At 42.5% G+C, this 12,406-nt stretch overlaps 2 protein-coding genes across 5 annotated transcripts in view; both read right to left on the bottom strand.

The window, feature by feature from the left end:
* The window catches only part of ZNHIT6 (zinc finger HIT-type containing 6), a 78,678-nt gene extending 77,147 nt beyond the window's left edge, over positions 1-1,531 (bottom strand). For both annotated transcript variants that reach the window (XM_089780490.1, XM_075936386.2), the window contains exons 1-3: positions 1,322-1,531; positions 257-322; positions 77-183 (exon numbers count right to left, since the gene is read on the bottom strand). In XM_089780490.1, the coding sequence (XP_089636616.1) occupies positions 77-183; positions 257-322; positions 1,322-1,428 (280 nt within the window). In that variant the 5' untranslated portion in view covers positions 1,429-1,531. The remainder of the gene's footprint in view (positions 1-76; positions 184-256; positions 323-1,321) is intronic.
* An 8,223-nt stretch (positions 1,532-9,754) lies between these two features.
* COL24A1 (collagen type XXIV alpha 1 chain) overlaps positions 9,755-12,406 on the bottom strand; it is a 256,970-nt gene continuing 254,318 nt past the window's right edge. For 2 of the 3 annotated variants that reach the window (XM_075936387.2, XM_025183174.3), the window contains one exon: positions 9,755-11,259. In XM_075936387.2, the coding sequence (XP_075792502.2) occupies positions 11,113-11,259 (147 nt within the window). In that variant the 3' untranslated portion in view covers positions 9,755-11,112. Of the gene's footprint in view, positions 11,260-11,632; positions 11,814-12,406 lie in introns of all 3 variants that reach the window. The other variant, XR_012905946.2, reaches the window with a different exon arrangement.

Consider the following 12,406-nt stretch of genomic DNA (forward strand, 5'->3'; position numbering starts at 1 on the left):
AGTTCAATGCTAGTTTAAAAAACAAAAACAAACAAAAAAAAGGTGGTGCGAAATTTACATAATTGAGAATTTTTACCACTTAGGAGATTCAACTCGCTAAACTCATTTATGGAGACAAATGCTGCCTTATCTCTGATTCCATTACAACTCAGTGCAGTTTTGTGCTTCTTTACACACACCAAACTGAAAGAAAAGAGAAATATAAGTACCCCATCTCCACACAAGAAACAAGAGACATAATTCTGATTGTAGATACCTGCAGGAGTATTTCATGCACCGTGGACACTTATACTTTGCTTCCTCTCCACTACAGGTTTCACATCTGACAAAAAAAAAGTCACTTTTATTAAAGTTAGGAATGTGAACGTGTACCCATGTACACAGTTAATTGATTATGCTGGGCTCACTGGTTAATAAGCGCAATTTCACACACAGCCCCACAGAGGCAGTGTGGGGGAGGAAGGTGAGATGGAGCTGGCTTTGGAACCCCCTCCCAAACCCTGACCTTCCCCCCCACCACTACTGCCTCTGGTAAAGAGACAGGAGGGGAGAAGAGCTGGTGGCTGCTCCAGAGCCACCTCTGCCTGCCTATAAACTTGTAACCCCTGAAAAATTTTCCTTTTACATAAATGCATTTTAACAGCCCTAGTTTAAGCAGTGTGTTTGTGTTTGACAAGAACAGATGCTTTTGTACGTAAAAGATAGGCCTTCTCCAGGTTTTAACTCAGCACAGTTCATAATCCCAAGAAATAATCACTGAAACTTGAAAACAAAGGAAATGTGGACATCTCAAATCAACCAGCTGCTGCCAAACAGTTTTATAGGGCAAGCCACAGATCCGTCCAGGGGAAGATGTTCTAAGAAAGGAAGGGCAGTGAGGCACCAAAGCCCAGCTCCTCAACGATACTTAGATCCTCAACTCCCACCCCAATGGGCCTAAAAGCCACTCACAGCCAATGGGGGGGGGGGAGGGTGAAGTAACTCCCCCACTGCGGGACCCCCCCAGCACAGCCACCAGGGGGGACACGCTCATTGGCTGCCCTCCATTAGCCCGCCTCCGGGGGAGGCGGCCAGGCGGGGAGGGCAGCGCTGGCTGCGCCCGCGGGAGCTGAAGCCTGCGGGCAATGGCGGCTCCCACGTCCAGCTCACTAGGGGGAGAGGGCGCCCGGCCCCTCCGGCTTCCCCGGCCCGGAGCGCGAGGTCGAGCCGCGCGGCGGCGACGCCGCAGTTTCCTCCCCCCTTGCCCGGCCTCGGAGAGGGAGGAGCGGGACACGCTGCCCGGCGGCGGGTGTGCGGCGCTGAGGCCCCGGGCGGCTCCTACCTGTGCAGAGCCATTTTCCGCTTGCCCCCGGGCGGCCCCGGGCTCCCCGCCTCCGCGCCGCGCCCCTCGGGGCTCTCCGCCGGCCCGGCTCCCTCCTCGGGCTCCATCCGAACCTCAGCGGCAAACGCTCGGGCACAAGCCGCGTGGGGCGGCGGGCCCGGGCTGTGTTCCGACTCCAGCGCGCACGGCCCGGCGGTGCTTTGCGGCTGCGGGAGGCCGCCCTCTGGCGGCTGCTTAGGAAAGCGCTGCTGTTTCCATAGAGACCTGGTAACCAAAGAGACCTGGTAACGCCTCCCCGCCGGCTGGACGGGGGAGGAGGGATAGCTCAGTGGTTTGAGCATTGGCCTGCTAAACCCAGGGTTGTGAGTTCAATCCTTGCAGAGGTGATTTGGGGGCAAAAATTTGTCAGGGACGGTACTGGGTCCTGCTGTGAAGGTAGGGGCTAAACTCAATGACCTTGCAAGGTCCTTTCCAGTTCTAGGAGATAGGCAATCTCCTTGAAAGCAAAATGCAGGACAATGTAGCACTTTAAAAGTCTAACAAGATGGTTTATTAGATGATGAGCTTTCGTGGGCCAGACCCACTTCCTCAGATCAAATAGTGGAAGAAAATAGTCACAACCATATATACCAAAGGATACAATTAAAAAAATGAACACATATGAAAAGGACAAAGCTTTAAAGCAGGGTCTCTGTGGAGGCTTTGCTCTTCCTAAACCCCTACTCAGCAGCCATGGCACTGAAGTAGTCACATGCCAAGCTGTTTAACAGTTCACACCCCTGCATCCCCTGCATCTCTGGCTGCACCTGGAAATCAATAATTGGCCTGAGGTGGGGCTTGTGAATCACACACTAGGGCAGGTTGTGCCACTAAGTGTCATGCAGTCCCAAGTCTGGACTTGGGTGCACTTGTATGGGACTTGGCAGGGTAGAATTTGGCTCTGTGATCACCTCCCATAGAGGACACAGAAAGTTAATTTCACTGATGCACATGTGGTTTCTTCCCAGTGGGAAATATCCCTGGTATACAAGGAACAGGCTGGAGATGAAATTGCTTTAGTTTTTAAATTTTACTTCTAACTAGTGAATTTTTTCTTAAATCTGGTCAGTTTGTTTGGGCTGGGCTCTTGAACTAATCGAAGCACCAATGGATATTTGTGGGGAATACTTTGACTCAACTGAACATAAGAACGGCCATACTGGGTCAGACCAAAGGTCCATCTATACCAGTAGCCAGTCTGCCAACAGTGGCCAGCACCAGGTGTCCCAGAAAGGATGGACCAAAGACAATGATCAAGCGATTTGTCTCCTGCCATCCTTCTCCAGCCTCTGACAAAGAGAGGCCAGGCACACCACTTCTATCCCCTGGCTATTAGCCTTTTATGGACCTAACCTCCATGAAATTATCTAGCTTCTCTTTAAACTCTGTTATAGTCCTAGCCTTCACAGCCTCCTCTGGCAAGGAGTTCCACAGGTTGACTACACGCTGTGTGAAGAACTTTCTTTTATTAGTTCTAAACCTGCTACCCCCATTAATTTCATTTGGTGTCCTCTAGTTCTTCTATTATGGGAACTAATAAATAACTTTTCTTTATCTGCCCTCTCCACACCACTCATGATTTTATATACCTCTATCATATCCCCCCTCAGTCTCCTCTTTTCCAAACTGAAAAGTCCCAGTCGCTTTAACCTCTCTTCATATGGGACCTGTTCCAAACCCCTAATCATTTTAGTTGCCCTTTTCTGAACCCTTTCCAAGGCCAAAATATCTTTTTTGAGGTGAGGAGACCACATCTGTACACAGTATTCGAGATGTGGGCATACCATAGTTTTATACAGGGGCAGTAAGATATTCTGGTTCTTATTTTCTATCCCTTTCTTAATAATTCCTAACATCCTATTTGCCTTTTTGACCACCGCTGCACACTGTGTGGAAGTTTTCAGAGAACTATCCACGATAACTCCAAGATCTCTTTCCTGATTTGTTATGGACAAATTAGCCCCCATCATACCATTCGTACAGTTGGGGTTATTTTTCCCGATGTGCATTACTTTACACTTATCCTCATTACATTTCATTTGCCATTTTGTTGCCCAATCACTCAGTTTGGTGAGATCTTTTTGGAGTCCCTCACAGTCTGCTTCTGGCTTGAGTATCCTAAACAGTTTGGTATCACCCGCAAACTTTACCACCTCACTGCTTACCCCTTTCTCCAGATCATTTATGAATAAGTTGAAAAGGATTGGTCCCAGGACTGACCCTTGGGGGACACCACTAGTTACCCCTCTCCATTCTGAAAATTTACCATTTATTCCTACCCTTTGTTTCCTGTCTTTTAACCAGTTCTCAGTCCAAGAAAGGACCTTCCGTCTTATCCCATGGCCAGGTAATTTACACAAGAGCCTTTGGTGAGGGACCTTGTCAAAGGCTTTCTGAAAATCTAAGTATACTGTCTCTACTGGATCCTCTTTGTCCGCATGTTTGTTAACCCCTTCAGAGAACTCTAATAGATTAGTAAGACATGATTTCCCTTTTCAGAAACCATGTTGATCTTTGTCCAACAAATTATGTTCTTCTATATGCCTCACAATTTTATTCTTTACTATTGTTTCGACTAATTTGCCAGGTACTGAAGTTAGACTTACCGATCTGTAATTGCCAGGATCACCTCTAGAGCTCTTTTTAAATATTGGTGTCACGTTGGCTACCTTCCAGTCATTAGGTATGGAAGCCAATTTAAAGGATAGGTTACAAACCACAGATAATAGTTCAGCAATTTCCCATTTGAGTTCTTTTAGAATCCTTGGATGAATGCCATCTGGTCCTGGAGATTTGTTAACATTAAGTTTTTCTATTTGTTCCAAAACCTCCTCTAATGACACTTCAATCCGGGACAGTTCCTCAGATTCATCACCCACAAAGGACGGTGCAAATTTGGGAATCTCCCTAATGTCCTCAGCCGTGAAGACTGAAGCAAAGAAATCATTTAGTTTATCTGCAATGGCTTTATCGTCCTTGATTGCTCCTTTTATATCTCAATCGTCTAGGGGACCCACAGGTTTTTTAGCAGGTTTCCTGCTTCTAATGTGCTTAAAAACCATTTTGTTATTTCTTTGAGAGTTTTTGGCTAGCTGTTCCTCAAAATATTTTTTAATTTGGGGTATACATTTAAGTTGGGCCTCTATTATGGTGTCTTTAAAAAGTTTCCATGCAGCTTTCAGGGATTTGGCTCTAGTCATTGTGCCTTTTAATTTCTGTTTAACTAACCTCCTCATTTTTGCGAAATTCCCCTTTTTGAAATTAAATGCCAGAGTGCTGGACTGCTGAGGTGTTCTTCCCACCACAGGAATGTTAAATGTTATTATATTATGGTCAGTATTCCCAAGTGGTCCTGCAACAGTTATCTCCTGGACCTGATCCTGCGCTCCACTCAGGACTAAATCGAGAATTTCCTCTCCCCTTGTGGGTTCCTGTACCAGCTGCTCCAAAAAGCAGTCATTTAAGCCATTGAGAAATTTTATCTCTGCTTCTCTTCCTGAGGTGACATGTATCCAGTCAATATGGAGATAATTAAAATCCCCCATTATTATAGAGTTCTTTATTTTGGTAGTCTCTCTAATCTCCCTCAGCATTTCAATGTCAGTATCGCTGCCCTGGTCAGGTGGTCGGTAATATATGCCTACTGCTAATTTCTTATTATTAGAGCATGGAATTACTATCCATAGCGAGTCTATTGAACATGTTGATTCATTTAATATTTTTATTTCATTTGATTCTACATTATCTTTCACATACAGTGCCACTCCGCCACCCAGCCAGCCTGCTCTATCTTTTCGATATATTTTATATCCCGGTATGATTGTGTCCCACAGATTTTCCTCATTCCACCAGGTTTCCGTGATGCCTATTATTTCAATCTCCTCCTTTAATACGAGGTACTCTAGTTCACCCATCTTATTAGTCAGACTCCTAGCATTTGTGTAGAAGCACTTTAAAAATTTGCCACTGCTTATTTGTCTGCCCTTCCCTGATGCATTGGATTCCTTTATATGCAGTTGTTTGTCTGCTCTGGCCCATGGTTTGTCCTCTCCCATTCTCTCTTTCTGACTACAGCTTAGAGAATCTCTATCAATGGATTCTCCTCTAAGAGAAGTCTCCATCCGATTTACGAGAATCTCCGCACCAATCGGCTTTCTCCCATCTCTTAGTTTAAAAACCGCTCTACGGCCTTTTTAATGTTTAGTGCCAGCAGTCTGGTTCCACCCTGGTTTAGGTGGAGCCCATCCTTCCTGTATAGCCACCCTCTCTCCCAAAAGTTTCCCCAGTTCCTAATAAATCCAAATCCCTCTTCCCAACACCATCGTCTCATCCACGCATTGAGACTCTGAAGCTCTGCCTGCCTACCTGGCCCTGCGCGTGGAACTGGAAGCATTTCTGAATGCCACCATAGAGGTTCTGGATTTCAATCTCTTTCCTAGCAAACTAAATTTGGCCTCCAGGACATCTCTCCTAGCCTTCCCTACGTCATTGGTACCTACGTGTATCACGACCACCAGCTCCTCCCCAGCACTACACATAAGTCTGTCTAGATGCCTCGAGAGATCCGCAACCTTCTCACCAGGCAGGCAAATGACCATACGGTTCTCCCAGTCATCACAAACCCAACTATCTATGTTTCTAATGATCAAATCACCCACTTCTAACACCTGCCTCTTCCTAACAACTGGCATTCCCTCCCCCTCAGAGATATCCTCAGTGCAAGAGGATACCTCAACATCCTTGGGAAGGAGAGTCCCAACTACGGGATGGTTTCCCTCTGTTCCCATTGAATGCTCTGTTTCCTTGAGACTTTCATCCTCTTTAAGAGCACTGGGGCTCTCAGACTGGAGGTGGGACAATACTACAGTGTCCCAGAAAGTTTCATCAACATATCTCTCTACCTCCCTTAGCTCCTCCAGTTCAGCCACCCTGGCCTCCAAAGCCCGAACTCAGTTAGCAGCTGTTACTTTTCTGGCTGGATATTGGTAGTTACAGATAATGGTCTAAATTTTACTATTTAAGTAAATTCAGAGTAACCAGTGTTACCTGTAAGCCGAGTGGCTGGGGGGAGGGGGGAGGCGGGTCACCCGGCGGGCGGGTCACCCAGAAGAGATTCAGGTGCCTTTCACCTGATTAGCATAGTGCCCATAGCCGGCAACGTTTCCAGTGGTGGTGCATATAACAAAACTTATTCAACCCATGACTAGAAAAAAAATATAGGGAACACTCGGAGTAGCCCCGTGTGTTTTAGTGCAGCTAAGTGGCTTAACAGAGCCACTCTAGGATACCATATCTTTATACTCTATGGGGATCACCATTTATTGAAGTGTTAGGAGTGGGGCCTAAATGACAAAGGTTGCTACCTGGGCCTTTGAACATAAATGATCATATGGCAAACAGCCTATTTTGTTCATTTTGTCTAGGATTAAATTCCTAAATGTGCACTAGTACACCCCTCCATTTATGTGGGCAGAAGGGAGGAACCCACCTTGATTGATGGCATTCTCCTAAACCTAGAGAACACACGTATTGCTAGGGCATTACAGGCTTGCAGGCAGCATGCCCGGGTGGATTAATGTAGTTCCTGTCCGGAGCATGTTTTCTTAAGTTCCCTGTTGTTTGGACCAGTATCAACTTCATGTGGCACGGGGGGTATTTGTGCAACTGCAGTGGTAGGGTGAGTAGGAGCAGGCTATACTCTCCTAGTAGAGTAGATTGATGGTGGTTGTGTAGAGTTCCAAATCTTGGAGGAACTCTGCAAGGGCTGGGTTTCTATTTGCAACGAAGCCCTTGGCGAACCAGTTACACTGATTTCTTCCTCAAGTTGATGAGATGTCATACACTCTCCTCCAAAATACTGTATTTTTTCTCCTGTTCCAATGTGCTCCTCTTCGGGAGATGACATTTTGTTATATAGGCATTACTTAAACTGTTTGGGACTGAGTGGTTCCTACCTTTGTAGAAGTATAAATAAGGCCATGTCTCCACTTGCCATTCTGGAGCTCGATCATTCAAATTAGCAGGTCCCTTGGAGCTGCTTGCCTCCTCACCTTTGTGCTGCTGCCCCTTTAAAAGCTGGCTCCCTGTGCATATTAGCTCCTGTAGAGCCACTTTCCTCCTTGTGCTGCAGCGTGGGAAGGAGGTGGAGAGGAAGCCAATGAGCTTGGGGAGCTGGCAACATGTTTTCACTGGTGGTGCACATCTCCCCCTCCAATTTTATTGACGCAGATGAACCATTTTAGAGCATAAGCTATAAGATTCAGGAATACATATACTTGCTAATAATATATAATTTACTTAAAAATAATCTTATCCTTAAAAGATTTGTTTTTACCCAGCACTATCAATATGAGATACAAGCATTAAAGATGCTAACCAGTAAAACATGGAAATAAGAATAAGGTTGATAAAAGGATAAAAAAAACACAGCATGTTATAAAATATAACATTCTTACAAAAACAAATGGATGTAATATGATCTCAGTGGATAAACTGGGAGCACATGTGAAAGGGTTAACTGTCCTAAGTAGTAAAGGGAAATCCTGTCTTACTAATCTATTAGAGTTCTTTGAAGGGGTTAACAAACATGCGGACAAGGGGGATCCAGTAGATATAGTATACTTGGATTTTCAGAAAGCCTTTGACAAGGTCCCTCACCAAAGGCTCTTGTGTAAATTACATGGCCATGGGATAAGAGGGAAGGTCCTTTCTTTGATTGAGAACTGGTTAAAAGACAGGAAACAAAGGGTAGGAATAAATGGTAAATTTTCAGATTGGAGAGGGGTAACTAGTGGTGTCCCCCAAGGGTCAGTCCTGGGACCAATCCTTTTCAACTTATTCATAAATGATCTGGAGAAAGGGGGTAAGCAGTGAGGTAGTAAAGTTTGCAGATGATACAAAACTGTTTAGGATAGTCAAGACAGAAGCAGACTGTGAGGGACTCCAAGAAGATCTCACCAAACTGAGTGATTGGGCAACAAAATGGCAAATGTGTAAAGTAATGCACATCGGGAAAAATAACCCCAACTATACGTACAGTATGATGGGGGCTAATTTGGCTACGACAAATCAGGAAAGAGATCTTGGCGTTATCGTGGACAGTTCTCTGAAAACTTCCACACAGAGTGCAGCGGCGGACAAAAAGGCAAATAGGATGCTAGGAATTATTAGGGATAGAAAATAAGACCCAGAATATCATACTGCCCCTGTATAAAACTATGGTACGCCCACATCTTGAATACTGTGTACAGATGTGGTCTCCTCACCTCAAAAAAGATATTTTGGCCTTGGAAAGGGTTCAGAAAAGGGCAACTAAAATGATTAGGGGTTTGGAACGGGTCCCATATGAGGAGAGGCTAAAGAGACTGGGACTTTTCAGTTTAGAAAAGAGGAGACTGAGGGGGGATATGATAGAGTTCTATAAAATCATGAGTGGTGTGGAGAGGGCTGATAAAGAAAAGTTATTTATTAGTTCCCATAATAGAAGAACTAGAGGACACCAAATGAAATTAATGGGTAGCAGGTTTAAAACTAATAAAAGGAAGTACTTCTTCACACAGCGTGTTGTCAACCTGTGGAACTCCTTGCCAGAGGAGGCTGTGAAGTCTAGGACTATTATAGAGTTTAAAGAGAAGCTGGATAAATTCATGGAGGTTAGGTCCATAAAAGGCTATTAGCCAGGGGATAAAATGGTGTCCTTGGCCTCTGTTTGTCAGAGGCTGAAGAGGGATGGCAGGAGACAAATCGCTTGATCATTGTCTTCGGTCCACCCTCTCTGGGGCACCTGGTGCTGGCCACTGTTGGTAGACAGGATACTGGGCTAGATGGACCTTTGGTCTGACCTAGTACGGCCGTTCTTATGTTCTTATTTCCTTTAAATCCTGAAATGACAATTTTCTCTGAACTGTCTCTTTTCTCTTTTTCCCTTAATTTATCATTTTACATCTTGATTTGTTTTGTTAGTATTGTTCAAAGAATATGCACAGTTTAAAGAAACCCATAATTTGAAGAAAAAATGCTACTTCATTCCCAGCTTTAGAATTTGTGATTCTACACATTAAACGTTCTGTGTCATTCTGTGTCATTCGTGCAATATCCTGGTAAGACCACAAATATGCGTGTGTTTCCCTGTGCAATACAAATGTTTGTCAAATAAGAGACTCTTTTCATGGTTGCTGATAGGGTTTGCCAGATGGTTTCAACCAAAATACTGGACACACTTGATATTACATCACAATCTACATTACATCTTATTTAGAAAATACCAAACATTTATATTTTCTCAATTTGTTTCCTGGACAGAAAGCTCAAATACTAGACTGTCTGGTTCAAAACCAGACACCTGGCAACTCTAGTTGCTGAAGATAAACAATGCAGAGAAATCAAAATAAACAGTTATTTTTGAAGCACATTTTATTACAGATGGGTGTGACTATGGATAAAGTTGATTTAAATAAATTGCTGTTTGAATACTCCTTTCCCTCCAAAAACAAGGTATCGTCTTGCGCCATAATCATCTTATCACCATATGAACACTGCTTTGACAAGTTACAGGCAAGTAGTTTGCAAAACCTTTGAGTTAATGTTTTGTCTCACTAATAAAAGTGTATTTTGTTCAACAACTGAGGATCAAAAAGATTCAGTAAAAGTGTGAAACAGTGTCTAGTAATATTACAAATAGAATTTCTAAGTTGCTGAAATAATTATGAGTATAACTTAGTAGCCATTCAAAACATATGCTGTATTAAAATTCTCAACAAGTTACAAAATATATACATGATACATCATCTTAGATGCTTATACACAATACATCATCTTAGATGCTATAGGGTGTTTAAAATAGTTACTTGCAGTCCAGAAAACAAAAACGCAAAACTACTGTATGTAGCTCTTCTACAATGATCTTTACAATGGTTAACAATTAGCTGTCCTGCCTACCAGCACCATATACAATGTGCTGTCTGGTATACCACTTCAACAACAATAAACAAAAACATTTTAATCAAGAATTTCACATAAATAATGTTTTTACTTGCAGTGAAGAATGTGACCAAACAATTTAAGAGAAGTACTTTTACAACAGAAATATATTTTGATGTAACCAGCACATACAGTCTGCAAGAAAAAGGGAATCAAATTCTCCCTACTAGAGCCACAAGCACCTTGTGTTAGAAAGAGCACCAGAAATATAAACAGGAAACACGCAAGAGGTAGTGTACCATCTCTTAAGATGTATGTGTCCAACAGAACTATAATACAACTTAGTGTTTAACAAAAGACAACTAATTGTACCGTGGCATAATTCACACTCATACACAAGCTATTGCACATCTGGGAGCATTAGCCAGTATTGCTCCTTAGTACTGTTTGTCTCCAGCTTCCCTTAGGATGTCTTGTACAGTGCTGTTAAATAGGCTATTAAGAATACTAGAGGTCCTGAAGAATTTTATGTTTAGATATATAGTTCTCAGTTCCTGGGAAATATACAAGAAAGCACCAAACAATATTAAAAAAAACATTAAATACTTTAGCAATCATAGTCTTTTAAATGCCTTTTCTCCTTCTTAGGAGGAAGTCTTTTTCTTCCTGAGATTCTTTAAGATATAACCAACAATTTGCTTTAAAATTCTTTTATAGCTTCCTAATGATTTGATCTTCAATTCTTTTTTGTTTTAAAAAGATGCCTTTTCTGTGCCATAGTTCCATTGTTTTGCGGGAAACCAGAGTCAGGTCAAAAAGTCAGGTCAAGAAACTTAGAGAAAGCACACTGAACCACTTTCTAGGTAATGCTGTTGTCCTGGTTTGAGATGAAGAAATGTGTGCATTTGAACAACTGGAAGGTCAGTAGTGTCCTGAGTCTGAAAAAAGAACTCTGTCTTGTGCCAGCTACCATCTTGGATCTGCAGTTCACAGAATTAAAGAGAGTAGTATTAAATACATTATCAGCTACCAATTTGAAAACACGGAGAAAATCGGGAACTCACGGTACCAGAGAAGAAAATGAGCCAATAAATCTATTCTCTTGGCAATGTATGTAAAATTGGTGTGATTTTTTTTCCAAAGGCCATCTCTCCATCCATTGAAGGAAGAACATCTGTCAAAATTTGACCTTGCTATAAAGCTTGATGAAGACTTCTGACACTAATACACATCTATACTACCCAGGCTTTTGCATGGATTTAATATGCATTCTTAAGAGTTATGGGGAAATCAGCTACATTTTTTCATGAACTTGGGCTATATTAATTTTTAGAAAATCTCAAAAACTGTTACCTTATAAAAATATAAAATAACAATGTAACATTGTTTTGGGATGTGGGAGTCTTGATGTTTGCAGTCATTCCTTTCTTGCTCAACCAGAAGCAGCAGGTACAGTGGAGACCACTGAAAAGTGAAATCCCTGCAGGAAGGGATATGTGAGATTCTGCAGGAAATCTGTACAATATATAGTTTCCTGCAGAAAGAGAAAGAGATCTCATAGAATCTCACAGGAAAACTACACTTTTCAATAGCCATCACTGCGTGTCTTAACTTCTTCCAGAACAAAAATCCAATTCTGATATATTTTTATAAATGTAAGGCCTGATTCTTTACTGCAAAAGGAGCAAAGCGGCATTTTTATCAGTGCCAAGTCCTACAGGTTTAGGTGGTCTGGAAATTCTGATTTCGTAACATTTTATACCCACTTAATGCAGTTGCCAGTTTGAAAAGCAATTGTCATCATGTCATCTGTCTGCACACAAATCTTCCAATGAATTTAAGAGTTCCAGCCCTGGAATGATGACAGGATAAGTATTTTGCTCTCTTCAGAACAGTATAGAATGGGATATTTTAGGCTCTCTGCAGTAAATATACATATTATCACTGCAACAGTTGATGGTAGAAAGGCAACATCTTCACTGTTAGTGGAGTTGATCTAATAATAATGGAAATTTGTTTATTTTTTTCAGATTTGTCCAAGTTCAAAAAAATGATATTTAGACAATGAAAGTTTGTCCATTATCAAAGAATACTACACAGTAACTAGTGAAGTTAATGATATTCAGA

The sequence above is a fragment of the Pelodiscus sinensis genome, chromosome 9, assembly GCF_052426305.1.
Source record: "Pelodiscus sinensis isolate ZL-2025 chromosome 9, ASM5242630v1, whole genome shotgun sequence".
NCBI classification, from domain to species: domain Eukaryota; kingdom Metazoa; phylum Chordata; order Testudines; family Trionychidae; genus Pelodiscus; species Pelodiscus sinensis.